At 54.8% G+C, this 25,552-nt stretch overlaps 7 protein-coding genes across 7 annotated transcripts; 4 read left to right on the top strand and 3 right to left on the bottom strand.

Annotated features, from left to right (window-relative positions):
* Nucleotides 1–5,737: 5,737 nt before the first annotated feature.
* Nucleotides 5,738–9,229, bottom strand: B0T15DRAFT_527830 (Spc98 family-domain-containing protein). Its single transcript, XM_062868995.1, has one exon. It carries the CDS (start codon nucleotides 9,138–9,140, stop codon nucleotides 6,231–6,233), a length of 2,910 nt encoding a protein of 969 aa, XP_062722418.1. The 5' UTR covers nucleotides 9,141–9,229; the 3' UTR covers nucleotides 5,738–6,230.
* A 151-nt stretch (nucleotides 9,230–9,380) lies between these two features.
* B0T15DRAFT_527828 (chromatin modification-related protein EAF7-domain-containing protein) lies at nucleotides 9,381–10,734 on the top strand. Its single transcript, XM_062868994.1, has 2 exons — nucleotides 9,381–9,759; nucleotides 9,821–10,734. Exons 1-2 carry the CDS (start codon nucleotides 9,540–9,542, stop codon nucleotides 10,471–10,473), a joined length of 873 nt encoding a protein of 290 aa, XP_062722417.1. The 5' UTR covers nucleotides 9,381–9,539; the 3' UTR covers nucleotides 10,474–10,734.
* Nucleotides 10,735–10,812: 78 nt separating this feature from the next.
* Nucleotides 10,813–12,586, top strand: B0T15DRAFT_552594 (DASH complex subunit Ask1-domain-containing protein; the record flags this gene model as incomplete). The annotated part of the gene is made up of 4 exons (XM_062870297.1): nucleotides 10,813–10,903; nucleotides 10,957–11,063; nucleotides 11,138–12,176; nucleotides 12,231–12,586. The coding sequence occupies 4 exons, from the start codon at nucleotides 10,813–10,815 to the stop codon at nucleotides 12,356–12,358; spliced, it is 1,365 nt and encodes a 454-aa protein (XP_062722416.1). The 3' UTR covers nucleotides 12,359–12,586.
* Nucleotides 12,587–16,563: 3,977 nt separating this feature from the next.
* On the top strand, nucleotides 16,564–18,445 carry B0T15DRAFT_394738 (C-22 sterol desaturase; the record flags this gene model as incomplete). The annotated part of the gene is made up of 5 exons (XM_062864747.1): nucleotides 16,564–16,720; nucleotides 16,796–16,946; nucleotides 17,027–17,994; nucleotides 18,057–18,340; nucleotides 18,407–18,445. The coding sequence occupies 5 exons, from the start codon at nucleotides 16,564–16,566 to the stop codon at nucleotides 18,443–18,445; spliced, it is 1,599 nt and encodes a 532-aa protein (XP_062722415.1).
* Nucleotides 18,446–19,194: 749 nt separating this feature from the next.
* On the top strand, nucleotides 19,195–20,480 carry B0T15DRAFT_147926 (Rhodanese-like domain-containing protein). The gene is made up of 3 exons (XM_062861955.1): nucleotides 19,195–19,639; nucleotides 19,727–19,772; nucleotides 19,854–20,480. The coding sequence occupies exons 1-3, from the start codon at nucleotides 19,346–19,348 to the stop codon at nucleotides 20,138–20,140; spliced, it is 627 nt and encodes a 208-aa protein (XP_062722414.1). The 5' UTR covers nucleotides 19,195–19,345; the 3' UTR covers nucleotides 20,141–20,480.
* Nucleotides 20,054–21,651, bottom strand: B0T15DRAFT_147943 (uncharacterized protein). Its single transcript, XM_062861956.1, has 3 exons — nucleotides 21,432–21,651; nucleotides 20,919–21,348; nucleotides 20,054–20,814 (listed from the first exon to the last, which is right to left on the bottom strand). Exons 1-3 carry the CDS (start codon nucleotides 21,474–21,476, stop codon nucleotides 20,405–20,407), a joined length of 885 nt encoding a protein of 294 aa, XP_062722413.1. The 5' UTR covers nucleotides 21,477–21,651; the 3' UTR covers nucleotides 20,054–20,404.
* A 330-nt stretch (nucleotides 21,652–21,981) lies between these two features.
* On the bottom strand, nucleotides 21,982–25,333 carry B0T15DRAFT_483939 (putative ribosomal protein; the record flags this gene model as incomplete). Its single annotated transcript, XM_062866194.1, has 9 exons — nucleotides 21,982–22,068; nucleotides 22,133–22,243; nucleotides 22,441–22,623; nucleotides 22,705–22,810; nucleotides 23,312–23,675; nucleotides 23,733–24,116; nucleotides 24,181–24,391; nucleotides 24,444–25,058; nucleotides 25,217–25,333. The coding sequence occupies 9 exons, from the start codon at nucleotides 25,331–25,333 to the stop codon at nucleotides 21,982–21,984; spliced, it is 2,178 nt and encodes a 725-aa protein (XP_062722412.1).
* Between the last annotated feature and the right edge of the window lie 219 nt (nucleotides 25,334–25,552).

Here is a 25,552-nt window from a genome sequence, read left to right as displayed (position 1 = left end):
CGCCTTCTGACAGTAGCATCAGTGTGCTGCTGGTTCAACAACGAGCTACGACAACTCGTCTGCTTTCATGGCCCGGCTATCTGTTAGATTACTAGACAGTTCAGGTACCTAGCCAGCTTGTCGTCTTCATCACGGCTCGCGCATTCTTTGTGCGCTCCTCACAAAGATGAGCAGCCAGCGTGTGTTTCACGGAGCCACTAGTGGTGGTTAAAAGTCATTAGTGGCACCAGGAACCGGAGGCTCCCAGGTGCTTGTTCTTGGTTTTTCTTCACGCGATGGGAGACCAAAAAATTCCCCAATCTTACAATCCATGTGAATACCTTGATGGGGTGATAGCGCGGTAGCCACGGTAGCGTGCCCGAATTGCGGTGAGAGGTTTGCTACGAGTTTCGCTACGAAGTGCTCGCTTGCCGCCGGGTCCTCCGGTTATCTCAAAGGACCATCGGATGCTAGACCTGCATTGCTGGATCTCTATTCGATGATTGCAGTGCGTTAGCTAAGAGATACTGTTAGGCCATCAAGATTATGTGAGAGTCGTTTCTTGTCCGCACGGTGACATTGCATCGGCCTCTCCGCCGTGCTGCACCAACGAGGCGGCACTTCGAGATTCAAAGATCGAGCTTTCCGGCGGAGCATCTGTGCCCCAGACCACTGTGCCCCAGACCACTGCCGCACGGAAAGGCAGAGGACAGGTTCGCCCTTATCTCGCCGCTTGATCTTGGATCCTTGATTCTCTCTGATACAATGATACATACTAGCCCCGTAAATGTATTACTAGGTAATTACAGTACCGTGTCGATTGGTGTGTACTGCACTAAGGTACACGAGTCATGGGAGCAACGCACCCATGTCTTTGCCTCGGCCCGTTTTTCTGCAAGCGAGTTGAGCCAATCACTCCAATCTTTGAGTATTACAGTAACTATGGTACATATGCGAAGTGCGCTTGTACGATACTATACGTAATGTAAATACAAACACGTAGGTACCCCCTTCCCATCTGGGCGGGAATGCTCTACACAGTGCTGAGATGCAAAGGCTGCTTTCCGCTAAATCGTCCAGTCACCACCCCTCGATGCATCACGGCGATATCGGATATCCTCTCTGACCTGAGGCGACACGTAAAAATACACAGTACTGAGAAAGTGATTATTCATCTTCACATCGTGTTCCTTGGCTCACTTGGGCAGGGCGGCATCAAGGCTGCATATCCAAATCTGTGCGATATTGCCGCTCTGCGCGTCAACCGCGCGTGTTTTCGTGTGGCACGGCAGCCGCGTCTTCGCATGGCGTCGGGAGAAAGTGGTCCCTTCAAGGGGTCCCGAAGGGGTTCAGTGGAGAGGACCCAGGAGGGGCGATCCAAGAACTGAGGCTCTGGGAGGGTCCTATCCTGAACCCACTCCTGCGGGCTCTGTGTGACATATAGAAGATTGGAGTTATGAGGGGCGTTTTCTAGAAGCCGAACAGCTCCACTGAGCGCTCGGTCAAAAACATCATCGATATCGCATTTGTCTCTACCTACACTACACGTGTAGTTACACGCGATAGTGTAGAAGAAGAGAGCCTGAGATGAAGACCTCGCACTCCGGTCCCCGCCGAGGCAGCACAAAGTAAATCGCGCCGTTAAAAATGACACGTCACGTAGCTCACAAACCAAGTCGAGCTTGGAAGGGCAGGGTGCAGAAGACTTGCAAATCCAACTGCGACAACCGGCACCCATCGGCTGCTGCCTCTCTGAATTATTCGGGGAGACGTCGGCAGAAGGAGGTGGCATGGTTGCCTCCGCCCGATCGGCCTCCGCCAGGGAAAGCCCTTGTCATGCCGGGCCTAGCCTGGCTTCAGGTTTGTTGCCAATGCAAAGTCGCGCACAAAACCGGCTCGGCCTCGGCGGGTTACGTCGCGGTCGGCTATCGAAAAATACTGTACGCAATACTGATGATAGTTTTCGAACATAATGTTCTGGCTCCTGATTGTACTATGCCAGTGTAGCGCATCAGTATTGCATCGAGAGGGTGTACCAAATGTACACTCCGTACGGAGTACCGTAATGGAGTGGGACACATTTAAGCCCGGGCAGATCCCGCTTCCATATTCCCCACCTGGGCAGATGTGGCGTTCACGATGCACGAACCCAGGTGCGGGACCAGCTCGGGGGTAAGAGCTTAAAAAAGACCCCATACCAGCCTGAAGACCACAGCGTTGCCTTGCTTCCTCTCTGCCTTGAGCTACGCCGCGTCGAGGATGGTAACACTATGTTGGCAGGATTACACCGCGATCGAGAGGCGGTAAGCCACTGGCATGGCAGTCGGTGACGGTTTTGGAAAGCTCTGCAGAGTGCCGTCAAGTCTGCAAACTCAAGTCCTTCTGTATTCACCTTACGTTCCTCTGATGGAATTCGGCATTGCATCGGGGCATTTGCCCGCAGCCCGAGCTTTGCCCGAGCTCATCAGTTACCTTATTAGGCACTCATACATGCGCAACAGGAAGCTACAACATGGGCTGCATGAATGTGAAGCTTCGCAACACACCCCCGCTCGCTCGTGCCCTTCGGCGGGCAACGGCATGGCACAATCCCACCTCAGCTCACATCAAGGCTCATCTCCGGAAGAACGGACCATCCTCCATAAGGTCTGGGAAGCGAGCGGTACGAACCCTTGGCATTATCACGGTTTTGAAACGGCGCCCTGCCGCGTATCTGACAATGCCTGCTCATCGTTCCTCAGGTTGGGTGGTTTCGGCAACCGCTCACGGCAATTGAGGACCGATATCCGGCAAGCCAGTTAAGGTAGTTACCTAGCAGCCACCTTTCACACCTCGCGAGAAAAAAAAAAAAAAGGTGGCTTGAATTTGCGCGACAAGACGTGTCTTCCGCTGTCCTTTTTCCTCAGCCTCTTCCGGTATTTCACCGTACGCAGGGGTATCACGAATCGATTGGGGCTCGATATTTCAACGCTACTAGTAGTTAATAAAACCTGCCAACTTGGAAGCTTCAAGCTTGCTTTGGGTAGCGAAGTGCGAGGGCGGGCGGCACTTCCTAAAAGGGTAAGCCGCTGCGAAATCTTTGTCTGTATTCGACGATCGCCGCTGGGATGAAAACTGTTACTGCATGCGCGCCTACCTCGGTCTGGCGGAGCCTGCGGGAAGAATCCGTTCTTGGCACATGTTGTCACGATTTCGTCAAGTCTGGTGAACGCAGAATTCCGCCGAGAAGAGACAACTTGATGATTGATGAGAGAGGGAGCAGTTTCCTAGTGTATCATCGACAGATGTACTCCGGACATAGTGTACATCACTCGACTTGTTCTCTGGGAATATGCTAATTCGCCAAGTTGTCTTCATCACATCTTCTGCATAATAATAAGCCAACGTATCACCGATACGAGTTCTCTTTCATCATACTCCGTACACAGCGGTTTGTCGCTATGCAGTGTCGAGTCTGCTCTGTCGCCTGATCCAGCCCAATACAATTGGCTGGCATGCAGCCAACATCGCCGGTGCTTTCCAGATATGCACCACCCCTCGGATCTGACTGGGCAGTCAAGAACATGGCTGGGGTGCTTTGGGCTTGTCAGCGTCAGGATGACACGAGTACCCCAAATTCGGGGGAAGACGGCACGCCAAACACAGCCTGGATCGATGAGAAGCCGGGTTTTATCACAAATGATGAGTCTTCCGTCTTTGTTTGACCGGCTCGATACTAAGACTTTGGTACAATATATACACTACACCGAGTCATGCAAACAGTCGATCTTCAAACCCCGGAGTCACCTCCGGGCACCGTGGACGTCGTCCTCTCGGCACAATCCGCGCTGTTTGTGGACCTCACCAAAGAATTCCAAAGACCCGCGTGACTTTCGCGCTACCACATCTTGCAGGGGTAAGCATGGTCACTCCTCTTTCGCTGGAGGCGGTCAACCTTACCGTAACGTGGCCATCCCGGCTGGGCTCGGCGAAACCCCCACTCTCCAGCCAATGTGATCAGGTTTCCTGTTTTGATATTTTTTTGATCAAATGTTTGTGTAACGCGAGATCTCGAACCAGCCCGCCTGTCCCTGCAAGATTTCGGCGCGCACGCTGTCCGTTACAGGTTCGGTTCCATCCCATCCCGCGCAATGAGACGGGATGACAGAATATCTGGTACTACAGTGCTGTACACACCCAGTACATCACACTAGGTTTAACTTGGCACGCAATACGGTTATTGTACCTCTGAGCAGGATGGCTAATTGGCCACCGGTACTGCATTAACGTTATGTAGAATATCAACAGCCGAAGTTTGTCCCTTTCGCTCCGTGTGAATTTGTCGCCCATCGGGCCGTTTCACCGCATGTTTAAGCCAACTTGCACCTGATACAGCACAGTACATACCAAGTACGTAGTGTTGTAATTCGTACTATGTAATCTGTATAAACCCGGAGAGTTGGTGACAGGTCCGAAGATGAGAACTAGCCAGTAAAGGCTACTCCCCTTGTCAACCGCAGCCGGGAACAGTGAGGCGAGACTTCTCTCCAGAAGTACACCGTCCGGTGACATGCGAGTATATGAGATTCATCAACAAGAGTCTGTTTCCGGACCGAAGCTATTCGGCAGCCGATAGAGATGGCGCGATCTTATCCCCGCTTATCCTGCTTCACTTTACGTAGGTACACGCTCTCGTCATCGAAGCAAACCTTTCGGTCTTTCTCGCCGGTTGAGGCTCGTTCGTAGTCTACAGCTTCCCTGTCGTGACTCGTGAGAACCCAAGGGCCCCTGGATTCGTGACTGGTCGACTGACCCGGAGACATGGGCATACCGCGGAAATGATGCAACGAAAGAGGCAAAGGAAAGAGACGGTGAATGACACAGACAATTCCTCCATCTGCCGAGAATTGCCTTGCGCTGGTGCTATACGTGATACCGGCTCTACACTATACGTACAATCATCATGACTGTAGAAATCACCGCTTCATTCCCGAAGTCCAACAAGACTTCGTTTGCCACCCTCTCCGGACAGGAAATGTCCAGTTTCTCTTGCGCTGTCAGGATAAGGTGGCATTATGTCCGTGGTCAGCCTCAGAGACTTGTACCCTAGAATGTCACGAACGAAAAGCAAGAAACTAAATAAAGGCTTCCAGCCTTTGAACATGCCGCCTTGGCCCTTGCGATACTGAAACCATCCCTGGCCGAAACGTCGTAGGACCGCCACGTAAGTCAGCATGGTGTCGATCTACAGCATACAGTACTATGAAACAGGGCAGATTTCCCAGTGACTGTAGTTACACGGTATGTTGGCATCATGAAGTGAGACCCGTCACCCTAGGGCTATTGCCCCATGGCATAAACAGCTCTTTCTTGACATCCCAGTCGATACAGTAAGGTACTGACTCGGACCCAGGGACCACCTCGTCGCCACTCTCAAGCTGAAACGGCCTGTCATGTTAATGAAGTCGTAGCGGATCCAATCAGCTGAATCTGAAGCCTTATTCTCAGCTTCCGGGGCGCCTGGCCTCAGCCGACGGATAGCAACATGTAATCTACATAATACAACATCTGCACTCCAGGCGAGGATTCGTGGCATGACTGCAGGGAGCGTCCCCTGCTACTATGTATAGTACATCCGTATATAGGTATTATACGGGTGTAAGCGGGCACGTCTATAAACGCATGTTGACAATGAGAGGGCGATGTCCCGGGGAATCGGTCGGGTGCCCGGCCGGACAACACAGCGACAACTCATAGGTGAGAGGAACACAGCTGTTTCCCTCTGTCCAATCTGGTCGATTGGGTGGATTGAGGGGTGTAGTAGTCCTCTTCAAGTCTAACAGATAAGTCCAGGGCCGATAACCACGCCAGGTTTCGAGGCTACACTGTTGATAGACCTATGCTGGGGCAGCTCAGTTGTCTAGACAGGCAATGACCGTATCCAACCAACACTATCCGGGTTGTCTCGTTGAAACGGTTCAAGATATCCCCAAGCCAGAGTCTCACCCTCACCTCGCTGCTTATCGTTCTGTACCGCTCTGGTTTCCTTCGTCCGCTCCTCTTTGCCGGACGCAGAGCTTTAACATGCAAGCTCACCCTCTGAGATTATTGATCTTCATACAGACTTCCAGACACGTATACTTCTGCCACCTCGATAGAAAACCCCATCCAATACTCCAAGGTAACATCACGCGACGTAGAATAACTCAATCTCCCGGGGTATCCCGCATAGGTATGACTCTATCTCTTTACGGCGCCATCGCCTCATAGAATCACATACCACTCCTCTTCCCGTAATAGCCCGACATATCCAACTTAACCAACAGGTGCTCGGCCGAATTCCCTCCTCCCCCTCCTACCCCCGAATTGGTGGTACCGGTGCCCATCTTCTCCCCGAGTCCCCTACAAACAGTAACAAAAACCTCGACCTTCTTCCTGAACAACCGATACAACTCCTCCGGCGTCTCCGCACTGCCGCCTTCCGCACGGCGCTTCCGGCCCAACCCCTTCGCAAACCGCAAGACGACCGCAAACGTCTCCTCCAACAGGCGCAGCACCGGCGCCTGCCGCTTCCGCAGGAGCAATACACTCATGATCTCGTCCAGGACCTGCTCCTGCTTCTCGCGTAGTGAGTCGGGGCTGCATGCCTTTTTATTTGCATTAGCACTACCCCTCGTCCCAGCGACAAGCTCGCTGGGCTCATCAGCAGCGGACTCGGCCTCGACCCTGTCCAGCCAGGCCTCGAACCGCCGCCAGGGCGCGGTGATGCCCACGTCGAAGAAGTACGACGCGACCTGCCGGATGAAGTGGCGGGCCTCGATGCGGAAGCGGAGGGACGCGTTGCTTTCTTCTGCCATCTTGCTTGCGGTGGCGAAGAGTTCGTTGGCGACGTAGAGCATTCTCAGGACGCGCAAGAGCAACTTGAAGACGCGGTCGTACTTCAGGAGGACGGTAGGGGCCATGACGGGCCGGAGCGGCGCAGGTGGTTTGTATGAGAGGCGGAGGAAGTCGAGCGCCTCGAGCGAGTCCGGGTCCATGCAGCGGTCAATCTCCTCCTGGGAAAGCTCGCGCACGGTGAAGCTGAGGTCTCCCGGGAGGTCGGATTTAGTGCCGCGTAATGGGGCGGTTTGGCCCGCGGCTGCTGCGTAAGGGGCTTCGTAGCACTCGGATAGCACACCCATCAGGGCAAGGCGGAGCTCTGAGCTGGCGGGTGGCCACGTCTGTCTGCCTCCGAGCCGGAGACCCATCATGCCGCCGCCCAGGGCGACGCCGGCTCGGCGTTCGGCGGTGCTAAGGTTCGGGTCAAACAGAGCATGTGAAAGACGGCTGCAGAGCAAACCATTCCCTAGCAAGAAGTATTGTTTGAGCAGGTCGATATGGGTTCGAAGGTCGTGGGAGCGAAATAGTAGCTTCATGCATTCCTGATTTACTAGATTGGACTGGGCTTCGATGACAGGGCCAAAAGACAGTAAGGGAACTAACGCCCAGTGAGGGGAGAGCTTGCCAGACTCCAATGGTTTGTCTGTGGTGCGGTAGAGCCTATCCTCGAGAAGCCGAGCGAGCTCATTCTGCGGCCCACGGTTTTCGGGGGGTTGGTCGAGGTAGTGTATCGAAGCGATGATGTTTGCTTCCATCTGGGCCTCGGGTTTCCCAAAGTACTCGAGCTCCATATCGCTATATTTCCGCTTGTTGGCGCCTGGCGATACGGACTTGCCTCGATGTGGTTTGGGACGCAGGCCTTGAATCGCACGCGACACTGCGTTCCGATATTCGTTCACCCTAGCCTCGAGCTTCGATATGCTAGCCCAGACAAATTCCCATTCCAGTTTCGGCGGCATGGCCAGGGACACTACCTCTGGCCTAGAGAGCGGGTGCTCTGGGTGATACTCGCGCAGGAACCGGAGATTCCGACCGGTCTCAAACACCTTCTGGCCCATTTCTTCCGGGATAAAGATTGGCAATTTGTCCTCATCGAGAAAGTAGTCGGCCTCCTCAAGCTCGAACCCTTGATCATCAACCCACATCTTGTCCGCGACCTTGACGAAGCCTTTGCCAGGCCCGGTCTTTGTCACGGGGACGCCCTCTTCGGCTTTAAGGCCGATCCATTCTTCGACGAAATCGGTCCACGGCTTGGATAGAACTCGCAGCACTTCTCGTGTAACCTCTCTCAGGAGCTCATCCTGATACTCTGAAGCTCGGGCTTCCTGAAACAGACATGATAGGATCCCTTCATCGGACTCTTGTTGGGAGAGCTTCTTAACGAGGCTTCTGAAGTAGCACAGCACTGAGAAAGCCGGCTGGACGATGGATTGCAGCTGGAGGATCGACCTCACGTCGCGGCTGTGGTTGTTGAGCTCGGATTGGACGACTGTCACGAGCCGGTCGACGACTCCTGCGAGAGCGACCCTCGTGGGACTCGCCGCCACAGAGTATGCCGCATCAGCGTATGCCTGGAGATGCCTGGCCGAATTCCCGCAGTCGAGGCAAAGCCTATCGATAGCTTTAATAGAATCCAAAGACAACCCGGAGACCCTGAGGGCAGGCGCTGTCTTGATGAACAATTCCCGCTCGGGATTCCACGAAAAGAGGATGGAGCTCCGTCCCAGGGCGAGAGAAAGCAAGCATGCGCAATAAACCCTAGCTTCAAGAATATCGGGGGCTGCGTTGTCGCGGGCTTGGTTAGATGCTAAGAGGGCATCGAATGCAGCAGGCCCGGCCTCAGTGAAAAACAGTGGCGGGCATAGCCCTGGATCTTCTTGCTCGAAGTCCTCCCAGGTCCGATACCTAGATGATAGCCTAGCGTTCTTGATAGGAGAGAGCCAAAGGTCTTCGTCGTCTGCAGACAGTGTGTCTGAAGTCTCAGGCTCACGTTCAGCTTCGACGTGCTGCGACGGGGCCTTGCTACTTGGCGTGTGTAGCTTCCCTTCCGGCTCGGCTAGCTCCCTCAGCAAAGAGGGCAGCTTGAAAAACACGTCGCCATTGTCATCGACACTCTTACGCACTGCTACCTCCGTGGGTGTGACGAGACTCTGAGATCCGTCCAGGCAGGCGGCGTCTTGTAAGCTGAAGGTAAACAGGGGGTTGTCTCCTTTGACTTTTTGGTCCAGCCAGCTTGACGACCGCCAAAAATCGGGGATGGCGAAGAGATCCGATTGATCCTCATCTAGGTCCGTCATAGCCATGAAGAGTGTGTCACAAGATCAGCAGCGCCCATTGAGCTGCTGTCCGGTTGTTGGAGCTGCAATTGATGGATCGCGTATGGAAGCACACAGCGTATGAGTGATGAGAGGACTCGGATTGACAGCTGGGCTCAACCGGGCGTGCCGGGTACGTATGTTAGACCCTAACCCTGACGATGCTCTTACAGTGCCAATTGCGAAGAAACCACCAAGGTTCACACGAGCTGGCTGAGCTGCAGTACACCTGAACCTCGATCCTCAAATTCAATGCAACGAATTAGTAGGCACCTTACCGCAACGCGGCAGATCGGGCGCACCCGGTTCTCTAACGTGTACTCTAGCCAATTGGCGGTTTAGTGAATCCAGCCTTTTGTTCAGAGACGGGCTGACTTCAACGCTGTCATGCCGCCCAAGAAGAAAGGTGGACGAGGTGGCGCTCACGCTGGCGCGACACCTTCGTCAGCGACGCCGGCTCGAGACGAAGATGCCATGGAAGTCGACACACCAGTGCAAACACCCCCAGCTCCTGCAGCTCACCAGCTACCAAAACCAATTACCGACCCATGGACAGACGACCAAGTAGCGTCGCTGTTCAAAGGTGTCATCAGGTGGAAACCCGCTGGTACATACTAGTAGCTTGCACTCCGACTCTTTTCTAGTCGCTGACCAAGCTTCCCTCGCAGGCATGCACAAGCACTTCCGGATACTAGCCATCAGCGAACATTTGCGAAACCACGGCTTCGACCCCGATGCGTTGCCGCACACGCGGATCCCCGGCATCTGGGCGAAACTGGCCGAGTTCTACAACCTCGAGGCTATCGACGAGCGGGAAAATAACATGGACCCCCCGGATGAAGAGGGCCAGCCGAGGCGCTACAAGGACTTTGAACTGCCATGGGAAGATTATGGCGACCTAATCATGGAGAAGGCGCGTGCCGTCCCCAGCGAGGCACCAACCAGTCCGCCGCAGTGGGACCCGAATGCGCCGCCCAGCGAACCCAAGAAGCGTAAACGAGGAGGGGTCGAGGCAGCCACGCGCAGTAGTACTGTCGAGGATACCGAGAACGACACTTCTGCCGCAAGTCCGACGAGGAAAGCCGGCAGAGGGGGAAGGGCCTCCAAGCGCACGTCTAGCAAAGGGCGCAAGGTCAAGGAAGAGTCGCCATCCGAGGAGGACAGCGGCGAGGAAGAGGACACGGACGAGGAGGACGAGGAGGAAGATGAAGATGAAGAGGAGAAGGGGACTCCAGCTTCTACAAAGGGAGGAAGGGGAGGCAGCAGAGGCCGTGGTGGGAGAGGCAGAGGCCGAGGCAGAGGCCGCGGGCGCGGGCGCTGAACAGGCATGGATGAAGAAGACCGTCTCACTATCACCAGACACCGGTGTTGTCACGCACCAATCTGGTCGGGACCAATGTTGGATTCAAGTGTGTACTTGATAGTCATTCTTTATGTTCAGTTTACAGATACCCATATAGACCAAGGCGGCGTGGCATGTTTGCGATTCGGAGGAGTTCGAGGTTGCTGTCGCCGATTGATAGCCCCACTAAAGGACCCCGCTATCACGCTCCGATTCCAGGGACGCGTGCCTGAACTTCGGTGCCGAGCTCAGTTCCCTCCCGCAACCCCGCTGCAGTGTTGACTACACCGTAAAGATAACGACAACCTGGAACTTAAGATGTCTCGCCCTGGCCCCTCAGCACCCAGGCCGCTCACCCTTACCGAAGAACTCGAAAAGCTCGAGCAATCCATCACCCTCACTCTCCAAGGTTCGACCGCCCACCCCCACTGTTTACCAGACCAAATTACTCACGGTTACCAGAGATCGATCACAACTTCAGCAAAGCTCATCGCATTGTCACAACAAGCATTCTCCCCCTCGTCGAGCAATATGGAGAGCACTCGCGCTCAGTGTGGGAAGCTACCAAGGTCTGAGCCACCGTATTCCTTGCCTGGCTTTTGCAGCCAAGCCGCGGGCTCAAGCTGACTCACCGGCACGGCAGTTTTGGAAGCAATTCTTTGAGGCTTCTGCCAATGTCTCACTCTCCGGATACGAAGAACTCACCGGCGGTGACAGCACGACGGTGACTGCTGAAGAGGATAGCTCGGTCCACAACGAGACAACAGGAGATTACACGCCCCGACCCCGTAGCTCGAGAGACGACGATGACACCATCAACGCGGACCAGTCGTCTGCTATGTACCATGATCACACTGGCCAACAAGAAGAATCTGTTCTTGGCGACAACGACGGTGATCTCACGGGTAGTACACCTCGGCCACCGGCAACCAAGACCTTGCCTTCCCGCCCGCAGCTCGCTGGATTCTCCTCACCTTTTGAAGCCCTAAAGCGCGAGTATGATAAGAAAAATGGCGGCAGCGGCAGGGGTAGCGGTCAATTGCCGGGGCAGCGGGGTGCAGCGGGGGGCGAGGAGGAGGATACGGAACTCCTCTTCCAACAACACACTGCCCGCCTCCCAGACATGTCCATGAACCCGCGGGCATCGCTCGACGCCAGTGGTTTGGACCATGCGGACGAGGATGAGGATGACACAATTCTTGGGAAGGGCAAAAACAAAGACCCGCTGCTCCATCGCATGCTCGACAAAGACTACCGCATCAAAGCCACGCCGCACAAAACGGCCACAGGCATATCGCCGATCAAATGGAAAATCGACAAGCTCTCGACGCCCGGGAAAGGGAAGGAGAGGCAAACACGACCATTATGGGAGGACTCACCTACCTCGAGCCCCGAGATGGCCCCGCCGCAGCTGCGAAGCGCCGCCTTTATGTCGCCTATGCGGGCGGCATATAAAGGGAAAGCAGCGGTTGCTGTGGGCGCCCCCAGGACCCCGGGAGTGAGCGTGCAGACTCCCGCCGCGGGCAGGAAGACAATGGATGTGTTTGCCGAAAAGCAGAGCACAGCGAAGAAGTATGACGACGAGATCACCTGGGACAGCGACAGTGAGGAGTTTGGCGGGATGAGCCCACCCAAGACGATTCAGTTTGCGGTACCGCCGTCCAAGCTGTTGCAGACTCCAGGTATGTTCCTTACCGCTCGATGGGCACGATGGCAAGGTGGCTGACAGAAACCAGCCCGGGAGGCAAGCAAGCGCATAGTCGATAACATCCTCCTGACCGCGGGCGAGGACCTGGAAGACCCGTCCGAGTACAGCCCGACAGTTGTCAAGATGAACCACGATATTTTGGATGACACTTTCTGAGGAGAGTCATTGTATGAGATACATCATCAATTACTGGCAACCCGCATTCTAAGTATGAAGATCATTAACAAAGGTATGACTTCTCTCTTATGCTGGCTCCAAGCCGACCCTTTCTGCTCCGAACCCAACAGCATCTCTAACCTTCACCTTCTAGAGGATTGAAAGATCTGTCCATATCTACCGCTGATATCCCAACCAATACCCTCGTTGGACCCAACAACGACGCCAATCTTCTGTCGGCTACCAGTCCGGAGCTTCCGCTCGTCCCCCACGGCGCGGCCCTCCCCTAGCATCCCAGCTGGGGACCGCGCCCCCGTAACAAGGCCATGTGGTCGGCTTTCTTCTCCCGCCACGTTCCGCGCCTACTTCGACGCGGCGCGAGGCGGCACGGCGTTTATCGTCTAAGTCACCCAGGTTTAATCAAACCCGGCCCACTGGAATGGAGGAGAAACACTTCAGATGCCCATCCGGATCTGCGACCGTAGCGCGTCCTCCTTCATCTTCTTCTCCCGCGCTTCGTTGTCGCTCTCCTTCTCTGTCTTCTTGGGGGACGACGAGGAAGAGAAATGCAGCTTGTCCTTGAGCAGGCTCACGCGGCTGCTGAAGGTCGACGTGCTCGCCACTGAGGCGCTGTCGGTCTTGTCTTGCATGTTGCTGGCGGCGGCGTGTTGCTGTTGGAGGGCTTGGGTGGATGCTGCGATCTCCGCGCCGAAGGTACGGGAGGCGGGTAGTTGGTTCTGGGCTACGAGGGAATCAGTCTGTGGTATGTTACACGGGAGGGGCTGGGATGGCGTACCTTGAGACATATTGGTTAAGGTGGTGATAATCGTGGCGTTGATGTCAACAGTGACGTTGCGAGGGGAACTTGGACTCCAAGTTCACGGCCCTTGAGTGTTCAATTGATTCAGATAAGAGGCTGTTGATCTATCTGAGGTGGTGGTGTTCGATTGCTTTGGTCATCTGGTGATCTGTCCGCTGAGTGAGGCGACACAGTCTGCGGCGTGCCACCCCGTCGACTTATATACATGGTTCCGAAGGATCGTTTATTGTCTCCCTTCTTCTTGCGTCACAGTAAACCTGTCAAGCAACACCCATTTTACCCAGGCACCAACTTAGGTCAGTATCCATCATGGCGTCGTAATACTGACCCTTTTCGGAATGCGAACGAATTTTCGAGTATACGTATGTGAGTACGTCGGTGAGCAGAGAAAGGCGGCGTGAGTCACCTTGATGTGCTCAGGCTAGGCAAACTAAGGTACGGAATACGTAGTCTCAAAGCCCAGCGTACCAACGGTCGCAAAGGCTTTGTTAGTGTCACCGCTAGAACAAAGACAAACAAGCTTACCAGAGCCGGTATGCACGCATCTCAAAAGAGGCAGTGCCGCTGTCTTCGGAATAGCACGTGCAGAAAGCAACGACACAGCCTACGTAAAGTTGCTACTCCATCTTACGTAGGCGCCGCCTAATAACCCGAGTCTGGCGGACTTGGCAGATGGCAGGCAGCGAGGTCACAAAAAATAAACTGTACAATACCACAAGTGTGTATCAGCGTTGGATGTATCTCATGCCCTTCTTCCTCTACCTACATTGTTCCCTTCGAGTCTAGTATGTGTTTATTTGCCTTTATTACCGTGATTATGCTGCGATTCGGGAGGTTACATGGGACATAAATCTAGTACTACGTCACATTAGAGGACTGCGGGCTAAGTTGCAGAAAAGCGCAGTGAATTCTGGAAGGATGCCGTCGTCATCCATTTGCTGGTTACGCAAGATGATCCACCTTGCGGAACTTTCATCACTTCATGTTCTGAGCTCAATAGCAGGTCAGAGTTTGAAGGAATATGCTTCAATAAGCATTTTCTTGATCACGATGTCTCGAGTACGTGGCCGTACCCGCCTGAGTCACAACGGCGCATTTCATGGTTCACCATCGCCGAAAAGGGCTTACTGGATGCAAAAATGATTACCTAGCGCACGGTGCCAATGGACATCCAATGGCTTGTTGTTTCTCTACAATAGCCTCACAGGCGTGGGAGTGCAGGGGATGAAGACTCGATTCTGACCTTACTCGCTCGGTACCTTAGGGTGAGGTGAGGTAAATGCATAGTGTGGCCATATGTGAAGAACTTAAACTGAAAGTGAAGACAGTGTGAAAAGCTCAGCTATCATTCGTCAATTGCTGGCACAGAGAACCGCTGTGGATGGTCTCACCAAGTAGCACCAGCTCTTCACTCGGCAACCCGATTTGCGCAAATGGATCGCCGGGCCGGCGGAATCCATGCTAGTTGGTGATTGCCGAGACAATTCACCACTCAGTCCATTCCCTCGGGGAGGTCCGTCTGTGTGGCTCTATTCCCCGTCTACTTTATCAACTGGGTCGGTTTTCTAGTATACACAGTAACACTTCCGTTTCTACAGTCTACACGTTCTGGACCGAGGTCCCGAACTCAAGTGTGGCAGCAAGGCAAACAAGTTGAGATCGACAAATAGTATACATGACATCGTGTTTCCAACTGTCATACTACCAAGGTCTAAGATCGTCAACGGGGCACCCTGTGAGCAGACCTCAACTCAGTTGAACAGGTCTGGGCGGATCGCAGGAGGCCGTTAAGCATGGTAGCGGCAATGGACCGCTTCATCCACTTCCAGACATGTTCAATTGAGTTGAGGTCGCCTACTAGTACCGCCTTATTTCCCATTGATCCGCCCGTGATGAAGACTGCCACCATTGGTGTCCTGTAACGGCCAGGAGATATTGGATTATGGGCTCAAGGTTCTAAGCTTGTTGTGCGGTACCTGTACATGTAGTGATGTACAGCCACGAGATTAGGAACTACCTACCTTGGGTATTAGTGCATCGAGTTCTTTCGCTCGTCCTCAAGCGCGCATATACACTACTACAAGCCATATGTTGTGTTCCTGTCGAAGAAGGCGGTGTGTAAGAAGGTGTAGCAACAGTTCCCCTATTCGAATCGATGTCCTTGGCCATGCCCAGTGCCACTCTATGGAGAGCGGAAACGAGGACCCCGTCGCCAGCCGTACCTTCCGAGATGATGATGTTGAATGAAGTTACTTGGTGTATTTCCAGCCAACGAAATGCCGTACACAGAGTTATTTCCCGAAGCTAGCAGCTCATTGTGCGACAACACGCCCACAATGAAGCCACGAATGCTGCTGATGGTCTGAAAACATTCTGGACCCTGGACAAGCGCAGTGGCGACCCCTGAAATCAACCCGATGGCGCTATACCAGGGTTTGGCATGGATAGGATGGAAACTTCCTTCGAATTGTTGTACACAGCAGATTTACTGTGGTAGTGCGAATACTTTAAAGCTAAACAGAAACGAACAAGGAATATGTCGCTACAATTGAACTATACCTTAACCTCCTTTCCACTTCAAACATCATGGCCGACGGGTCTTGAAGCAAGGGCAATTCAGGGGCACCCAGTCGCACACGCAGTAGACATGTCGTTGCGATCCGCGTGTTGATAAGATCAGAGCTTGCGCATGTGGGGCTCGTTTTCGTACTCAGCGACCTCTGAATGGTCAATTTCCATTACTGGACCCCACCTACCCAGCTCTCTTCTCCACCTATCGGTCAGATAATGGGTACCCGAAACGACGACGCCTACGGATACCGTACCTACAAATGCAGTGACTTCTTCGTTGCTGATATTGTGTTAGAGAAGAGCTGCTCAAAGCTGTTCCTAATCGTGTTTCCGGAGATATATGCTCCGCGTTGCTGTCCTTGGAACAATGGTCCGATGCCTCATCTTTGTTCAACGGTTTCGAAGAGTTTTCTCGAAACGATGAGGATCTGGTTGATAGACCAGTAGGTACCTTTATTACTACCTTACACATCTCATCTCAAGCCGAACAGCAGGGTCCAGCTGCAAAGAACATTTGGCGCTGTACGCAGGTACCGCAATTGTACCTTCCATTCGAGACAGGGGTCAAAGTTTCCAATCCCGCCTTCCCGCAATCTCAACATCTTCACGGGCAATTTTCCCTTGCGGGCGTCCGGTTTAACTCCGCAGTCCATTTCCTTCTGCTTTTGTAAATACCTCCTCCCCACCCGCCGCCAGAGCCCCCTTCCTCAAGCACTAGGCATCACCAAGCAGCTCAGCTTCGCCTACACCTCGTCCGTGCTCACTCCTGAAGCCCTGGTGACGGCCTGGTCCACATCCAGCGACCAAACGCGCAATGGCTGCGAATGCGACAACCTCGCCCCTGGCGACCATCAGGTATGGTGCCGCCAACGTCGCGCCTCAGCTGGAATATGTCGTCGAGTATGTATCGAACGCGAGCGCCTGGACGATTCTGGCGACTATTCTAGCCACGCTAGTGGTGTATGATCAGTGTATGTTACGCACGCCCGCGGGCCTCAGGCTTCTCACAACTACCAGAGAATTGTGCTGACCCGGTAGCTTTCCAGTGGCCTACATATGGAACAAAGGGTCGATCGTTGGCCCGGCGTGGAAGATGCCGTTCATCGGCCCCTTCCTTCAGTCCGTCAACCCGAAATTCGAGGAGTATTATGCGAAGTGGTTGAGTGGTCCTCTCAGCTGTGTTTCCGTCTTCCACAAGTAGGTTGATATCGCCCTCGGGAGAAAAAAGAAGGAAAAAGAATAACAACATCCACTGGATATTAACGCGCTGACGATAGGTTCGTTGTCATCGCCTCGACTCGTGATATGGCGCGCAAGGTGTTCAATTCACCCGCCTACGTCAAGCCTTGTGTCGTTGATGTCGCCCACAAACTGCTCGGCGCCGACAACTGGGTGTTCCTGGACGGGAAGGCGCACGTCGAGTTCCGCAAGGGCTTGAACGGCCTGTTCACCCGCCGCGCTCTCGAGATTTACCTGCCTGGTCAGGAGGAGGTGTATAACCGGTACTTCAAGGAGTTCGTCGAAGTCACCAAGCAGGCCGGTGGCAAGCCGGTTCCTTTCATGACGTACTTCCGCGAGGTAATCACTGCGGTCTCCTGCCGCACGTTCGTCGGCCACTACATCTCGGACGAGGCCGTCAAGAAGATCGCCGACGACTACTATCTTATCACGGCGGCGCTCGAACTGGTCAACTTCCCTATTATTGTTCCGTTCACCAAGACTTGGTACGGGAAGAAGGCGGCCGATATGGTGCTGGCCGAGTTCTCGAGGTGCGCCGCGAAGAGCAAGGCCCGGATGGCTGCTGGCGGCGAGCCCAACTGTATTATGGACGCATGGATTCTCCAGATGGTCCAGTCGAAGAGGTGGCGCGAGGCGCAGGAGGAGGGCCTGTCCACCGAGGGCCTGGAGAAGCCGACGCACATGCTCCGCGACTTCACCGACTATGAGATTGCGCAGACGCTTTTCACGTTCCTGTTCGCCTCACAGGATGCCACCAGCAGTGCCGCTACTTGGCTCTTCCAGATCATGGCTCAGCGCCCGGACGTGTTGGACCGTGTGCGCGAGGAGAACCTGAAGGTCCGAAACGGCGATATCCATGCTGCTGTGGACATGGACCAGCTCGAATCCATGGCGTACACTCGAGCCGTCGTCCGGGAGCTCCTGCGCTACCGCCCTCCTGTCCTCATGGTCCCCTATGTCGTGAAGAAGCCATTCCCCATCAGTGAGACGTATACCGCTCCGAAGGGTGAGTGAAGCCAGCTGAGGTTGAGCCAGGATCAAAGATGTGCTGACGTGATACAACGACAGGCGCCATGGTTATTCCCACGACGTATATGGCATTGCGCGATCCCGAGGTGTACGAGAATCCTGACGAGTTCGACCCTGAACGGTACTATTCGGGGGATGCCGAGGTCAAAGGGGCGAAAAACTACCTCGTTTTTGGCACCGGGCCTCACTACTGCCTTGGGCAGGTGTATGCTCAGCTCAACCTGGCCTTGATGATTGGAAAGGCGTCACTGCTGCTCGACTGGAAGCACCACCCGACACCCAGGTCTGAGGAGATCAAGGTGTTTGCCACGATCTTCCCTATGGTAAGTTGCGACTGAACCACCAAAGACAAAAAGTGATGTTCATGACACGATGCTGACTGAAAGTAGGACGACTGCCCCTTAACGTTTGAAAACAGGAAGTGGTAGAAAGGCTGCGGGGCGGTAGGATCTTCTTAGAAGAGGATTGTGCCCACATTGCAAAATCGCGCAAGATAGGGCATAACTAATTGGGAGGAAGCGAGGATTATGAAGGGCTCACCGGGACCTACCATTACGTCGTAGAAGGATAACGACGTGGCTGGTTTGGATGCGAGGTGCTCAACCGGCCGAGGGAACTGGGAGGGCGATGACCATGCCAAGTTGCCAACGGCAACCTATACAGTTGTAATATTTATTAAGCCTGTACATACCAATGCATGAAAAACGTACATGGTCCTGCCATGAATCGGAATGAAGGACCTTGAGGCGGCAGGAACACGGGAGAGGAGTGATCAACCACCCAGGAAATACCGTAGGTGCTTTACCTAGGGTACCTATATACTGCCAGAGATACAGTATGACTAGGTCGTCCTGCTCTTACCCCTCGCAACGCCCAAACTTGAAATGGGAGAGTGAGCTGAGGCGGCGCTGTGTGGCCCACTTGATGTCAGCCCACGGCGCAAGTAGTCCAACTATCAACATGATTGGGGCTTGTTCATTGTCAACTCCGTTTAGGGCTACCAACGGCTCATGCTTGATGCATTAACTGCGGCTCGGCATTTCTACAGCCTGCCGGCCTTGTCGACGGGGGATTGATGCACCAGTCAATTTGAAGTCGACCGTCAGATGGAGCCGGATTGCCCGATCAGGGAGTGACGTTTAAGTGGGGCAAGATTCGAATCGCTCCCGATTCTCGGTCTTCCGGCCCGTCCACATCGTTATCGTAGCGGACATCGGTTGTTCAGCTGCCGAACCTACCCTCCACATCGCGTGTGTTGGTACTTCATATTCGGGCGGGGCTGTCCACGCGCATATCCGGTGTATGTAAGTTCATACAAGACATAAACCATGGCGTCTACACGAGCAGGTGTAAGCCTCGTGCAGGCCTCGGCACTGTCATTACGGGCCGCGTCTTCAGTTCGAGTCAACGCAGCGGCACAACTTCCCTTGCGACAATACCATAATCATACAGCGGGCCCGCACCGGGCCGTCCGCCTCCCCCAACAGTCCTCTCCAGCGTGCGCCAGCGGACCGTCATCACCACTTAGGCAGAACAGCTCTCAATTCGCGGCGAGCCGGGCAAGGTACTCCACCGACGCCGAGAGCTTGAGCAAGCCAAACAAGATCTGGGACTTTGAGTCGGTTCGTCTCCCTCATAATCTGGGTCCCATTCTTACAGAACGGAACAATAGGCCAGCCAGCTAGCTAACCACCTGCTTCTCTCTCCAGCTCCAGAAAGCAACCTCAACCCCCAACCCATCCGTCACCATCATTGGTACGTACACTTATACATACCGCCGCCCTCGACCTACCTTACCTGCTTCTCACATGAAACCGTCGCTGAGAACCTTGGCAGACGTCCGCGAACCGCACGAGCTCCAAGAATCAGGCCGCATCCCCGGCGCGCTCAACATTCCCGTGGCCTCGGCCCCCGACAGCTTCCACATCTCGGACGAAGAGTTCGAGGACCGCTTCGGCTATCCGCGGCCGGCGCCGGACGCCGAGGTGGTGTTTTACTGCCGCGCCGGCGTGCGCAGCCGTGCCGCGGCCGGCTTGGCGAGAGAGGCCGGTTGGAAGAACGTTGGAGAATACCCTGGGAGTTGGCTGGATTGGTTTGAAAAAGGGGGGAAGGTTGAGCGGTAGACGACATGCAATAGGATGTGCATGGAATGATAGCTGGAGGGGTTGTGCCAGTGAGTGCAGCACAGGCTGTCAATACGCTGCTGCTGCTGCTGCTGCTGCTGCTGTCGGAAGAGCCCCGTCCCATCAAAGAAGTGGAAGTGTACATTAAAGCCATGTTACCCCTGAACGCCCAGATGCCTCCCCGTAAAAGCTGCATGTTACACAACTTAAGCGTACATAACCCTTTCCCTTCGCAATCCGGTTCCCGTTTCAACCCCCACGCTCCTAGAACAGCCGCCCCGGGTCCGGTTTTGGCTGTTCGGGCCCATCCTTGAGTGCCGGGCTGCCGTGCGCAAAGAAGAGCACCTTGATAGCGATCGCCAGCCCAAAGTGCAGCGCCACCACCAGAATCAACAGCACCTTGCTGGTCTGGCGGTCCGTGGCGCTCAGGACGGGATACAGGTTCCGGAGCAAGAAGGCAACCGACACCCCAAACCCGACACCGACGAACACCCAGTTGAGGATCGCGATCGGAGACCAGCTGATGAGCGCTACAGGGATCCAGATCAGGTTGCCGTACCCATACAGCGCCCAGCACTCGAGCAGGTTGGCGCTCTCAGATCCGAAGTAGCGCAGCGCGAGGTACAGCACGACGGGGATGACGAAGGTGTAGCCGTAGATCAGCCCGGCGGCGCCTGCTTATGGTCAGTCTCTTCCTAACACAGCGCGCACAAGAACCCCGGCGCAGAAGCAAAACCCAACCAGGTCCCCTCAAAAGAAGAAAGAAGAGAAGACCTACCGCTCAACAATTGGAAATCATACGCGAACTGGCCCCTGCCCGCCCGGGCGAGGTAGTCGCTGATCGTCCCGCCCAGGAACAAGATCAGCACCACGGTCGTGGCGATCCAGAACGGCCCGTACAGGTCCGGATTGCCCTCCAGCACATCCAGAAAATTGGCCCGCGGGAACAGCGCCGCCCAGCAGCGGTGCAGCACCGAGCTGGTGTCGACGTCAAAGAACTGCGCATAGAAGGACAGCGTCCAGAGGAAGCGCTTGCTGCTCCCGGCACCACTGCCGGACTGCGAGGCGGTCGCGGGGAGGGGCAGGCCCGAGGCCGGCGAGGGTTTGCCGCCGCGGGCGGAGGCGGTGCCGAGGGCCGGCGAGGTCTCGGAGAAGTTGGAGTTGTGGAATTCGAGATCTTCTTGCAGGTCTGTGTGGCCTAGGTCGCCCTGTTTTTTGCTCTATAGTTAGAAAGCTTGCAGTGGAGGGTTTTGGATTCGGGGGTCTAGGAGGGGGTGGGAGCGGGACTGACTTCATCGTCGACATCTACGACCGCGTCGTAGCCTGATCTGGACATGTCGTCGCCGGTCCCGTCAGGATTTTTTGGCTGCTAGATAGGAAGCTCAGAAACTGTCGGTGAGGACTACTAGGAGGTTGAGTAGTAACGTTGTGGTGTTGTCATGGAGTCCGGCAGGGCAAGTCGTCAGGCCGTCCGGATCAGCGCTGAGGTGGAAGCTTGCGACAGTTGTTCATGTGCATCCACAGAAGTTTCAATAAGCTCACACCCCGCCCGCCACTAGTACGACCCCGACCACCAGAGATATCACGTGATCGCTTCCGTTGCTAGCATCGGCTTGTTCAATTCGTTGGCCTTGGATACCGTTCATTGGAGATCCATCATTAAAACACATAATCACATGCCAAACAGGAAAAGGACTTAGATGGTCAGGAGTCTTAAGCTATGGTCATCCGGAATGTACAGCCAGAATGTGCCGTATACCCCCTGCCAACCCCTGCAGAACGATGCAATGCCGAGAAAACCGAAAAGACGCCAGACGACCATGACCGAGGAGAGTAACCGTTTATTTGAGCTTCTTCTTGGGCCGCAGCTGGTTGGTGTGGCCGCACTTGCGCTTACGGCAGTTGGTCGCACGGGGCGGGAGACGGGCCTATGTGTCGCGCATTAGCCCATCACAAACGTCTCAACGCTGGAGATATGTGAGGTGTGCTTACATAGCACTTGCGGCAGATCATCTTGTCGCAGTTGAACTTGGAGGCAAGAGCCTTCAGCGAGGGCTCAATGATACCACCACGGAGGCGGAGGACGAGATGGAGAGTCGACTCCTGTAGTCCAAATGTCAGCTCTGTCGTAATAGAAGAGCCCATCCGATTCAATCTCCCGAGTCACGGAATCGGCTGTATCTCCAAAATCACCCCGCCCAAGCGAGAATTCCCCCTCTTTCTTGTTCTCTGACCATTCCGTTCTGCCCTCCGTCCAGCGGTTCCATCGCGAATTGCCTCGCTGCGCACAAGTAACTGACCTTCTGAATGTTGTAGTCAGAGAGAGTGCGGCCATCCTCGAGCTGCTTGCCGGCGAAGATCAGGCGCTGCTGGTCGGGAGGAATGCCCTCCTTGTCCTGGATCTTCGACTTGACATTGTCGATGGTGTCCGAGGACTCGACCTCGAGGGTGATGGTCTTACCCGTGAGGGTCTTCACGAAGATCTGCACTGTCGGTCGGGATGCATCGTCAGCACCTCGTTCGGATTGGGATCGATGGGCAACAGGCCTGGTTGCGTAGCTTACTCTTGACCGATTTTCGTGGATGTGCTGCTGATGGTTGACGGAGAGTTCGCAAGACCACAGTAAATTTTGGTGGGGGTTAGAATCGGCGGCGACCGGGGGTATAGGGCTCGTCGCCAGAAATCTTAGGCAAAAGCAAGCAGACCCACTCGACGGTGATCCGCAAGTGGCTGATACCTTGGACCCTAACCCTGGCTCTCGAGATACTCCTCTCCTCCGTCTTTCACAGTCGGCATGTTGACTTGACCACCAACTGCCCCCCCCCCCCCCAAAATACTCCTGCGGAGGCTTCTGAGTTACTCTGTCTGTCGAGAACTCCTTGAGCTGAACTGTTTGTTTTGATCGGTGACGGCGCTAGAGGGCTATGTCTCCAAGGTGGCCGGTGCTGGCTCGGGACTGCCGCTCAAACAAGGTAAAGTACTACTAGTAGTAGGTACGAGTACTTTCTGACGGACGTCAAAGATGATATGCAGTCTAGCACCTGTTCACGAGAATGCGTTGACGTTACATTTGGGTATCTATCTTGTGGGTGGTGTCTCCTCAGTTATAGTTACGTTTCATTATCAAGCCCTAGAATAACGCTTCGCTCTCCCCTTCACCCTTATCATACTGATCATCTTCCTTCTCTTTGAGCCGGCGCTTTTCTTTCAACTGCCAATCCCTAAGCATCAGCTCAAGACTGTAAACCGCCCGGACAAGCTCTGGCACTGTCAATCCGGCCAACTCGGCCACCACTTCGTAGAACTTCTTGACAGAGCCCTCGAGCTCGTTGACCTCTTTGTAGCACTGGTAATCTGAGCCTAGCCTTTTGACCTTCTCAGCTGTGTCACCAGTGTCTGGCCTGGGACTGACGCTTCTCATCGCACTCCCTACTCTTTTTATCCTCTCCTCGATCTCCTCCTGTGATGGCTCGGGAATCTCCGGCAGCGGTTGGACGCTGTTGAGTGGGAAAAGGCGGTCGACTTCGGCTTCGTCTGCGCATAGTTAGTTCTACGGAGCTCCGGATGTACTCGGGGTATTGAAGCACGGACCTGTTTGGTGCTTCTCGAGCTGGGCCTCCTGAAACCAACTCAACATCACGTTAATCTCCTCGTATCCCATAGACCATATCTCTTGCGGATCCATATGTTCATATTGGAGGATCCCGGGCTTTTTCTCTTTGGAGTTCTTGGGGAATTCAGACTCCCATGCCGTCCAGTCCATTTTCAGGCAAAGAGGATCGCTGACATCTTGAGGAAACCGTTCGACACCGTCAAGGGGGTACAAGTGCTTCGTTGCTACCACAAGAGCGGCCACTAATAGCACTTCTGGCATATCGAGTAGGGGGTGCCTCTTGGCCTTGGCTCCGCGTGTTGGAAATGAAAAGCCCAGCCCAAGAAGAAGGCAGGCCCTTTTAGCAAAGGAATACACCTCGGCTGTTGCCATCCGTTAGCGTTAGCGTCTTTGTCTGGCTTCTGGGCTGGGCCGAGTGGAACGTACGAGGAAGGGCCAAGTCCCTGATGTAGAGGAACAGCAATGGCGGCGCTGGGATCGCTGGAAATAGCAGCCCATGGTTCTCTTTGTATCCTAGCATCAGGTCCATGACGGCTCTGTGCAGCTCCCCTCCGTTGAATCGGACATACCGAGTCAGCAAAGTGTTATGAGCCCACCCCGGAAGCCTATCCCGCCACTCCTTGCGCACGTAATCGATCTGCTTCCTAATTAGCGACGCACCGCCGAACCCAGACATTTGTGCCGCTTACCGCCCCAAGGAAAGGAATCTGGTTGTTCTTCGCCCACCGAAACACATCGCCAATCCGCACCGGCTCCTGCCTCAGCACGCACCCCAAGTACACCAACGCTAGCGTATCCATGGGCCCCGGGAGCGGCCATATCTCGCCCGCCCAGCTCCTGCTCTTCCTCGTCCAACCGGGGACGCTCTCCTCCGCTTCACTCTGCGACGTCTCCTCCGGCTGCGACTGCGAGCTGAACATCATCAACCCGCCGCTGCTCCCCCGACCCTGCCCATCCCCATCCCCTTCCCCTTCTCCCACCCCACCAGCACCACCAGACTTCCTCCTGTCCCCATCTCTCGGCTTCCCGTTCTTTGCCCCTTTGGCCAACCCGGGGAAGTCCCTAACCCTCAGGCACCACAGATCGCGACACACGGCCTCGAGCTCCGGGTGGAAGCCCTTCCGGCGCACGAGCCAGAGCACCTGCTTCCGGAGCAGCAGCTGCAGGCACTCGAGGTACAGCTCGCGCGCGGCGTTGCCGGTCAGGTGCTTGCGCACCTTCTGGCGGGCCTCGCGCTTCTTGCGGGCCGTGTGGCCTGTCTTGCCGAAGTTGTCGTCCTCGTCGACGTCGAATTGGACGTAGCCCTGGTTTGTGGTTGTTAGATCAATCAGGGGGCGGGGGGATTGTGTGTTGAAGGGAAAAGGCAGGCCGTGTTTTTGCAAGGGTGTGAGATAGGTAGGGGGCCACTGGGATGGGAAGATGTGGCGATGAAATTGAAGGGTGACCTTGATTAGCTGCTCACCTCAACCTGATGCCCGTTCTCGCAGAACCGCAGTCCGTTTTCTAGATACCATCGCCGTGCGGGACACTCGGAGCATGTCTCCCCTCGGGGGAACCGGTGGTGGCGGCGCGGCGCCATAGTTTGGGTCTTTGATTGGAAGTTGTTTGGTGGAAGTTTGAAGTTTGAAATGTCCGAGCGTTTGCAGGTTCAACGTTTTCAGTTCAAACTTGAATGATCGTTTCGTCACCAACGGCCAGCACAATCGGAGTTTTGAGTGTCTACTCGTCCACACAACTGATGTATCCTCTTATCTCAACCAACATCTTCACATTCAAGGGCTAATATCCATTTTCGATT

Source organism: Chaetomium strumarium, assembly GCF_033439665.1.
Source record: "Chaetomium strumarium strain CBS 333.67 chromosome Unknown B0T15scaffold_3, whole genome shotgun sequence".
NCBI classification, from domain to species: Eukaryota; Fungi; Ascomycota; class Sordariomycetes; order Sordariales; family Chaetomiaceae; genus Chaetomium; species Chaetomium strumarium.
Note: the sequence above shows the minus strand (reverse complement) of the source record. Positions and strands in the feature narration are given on the sequence as shown.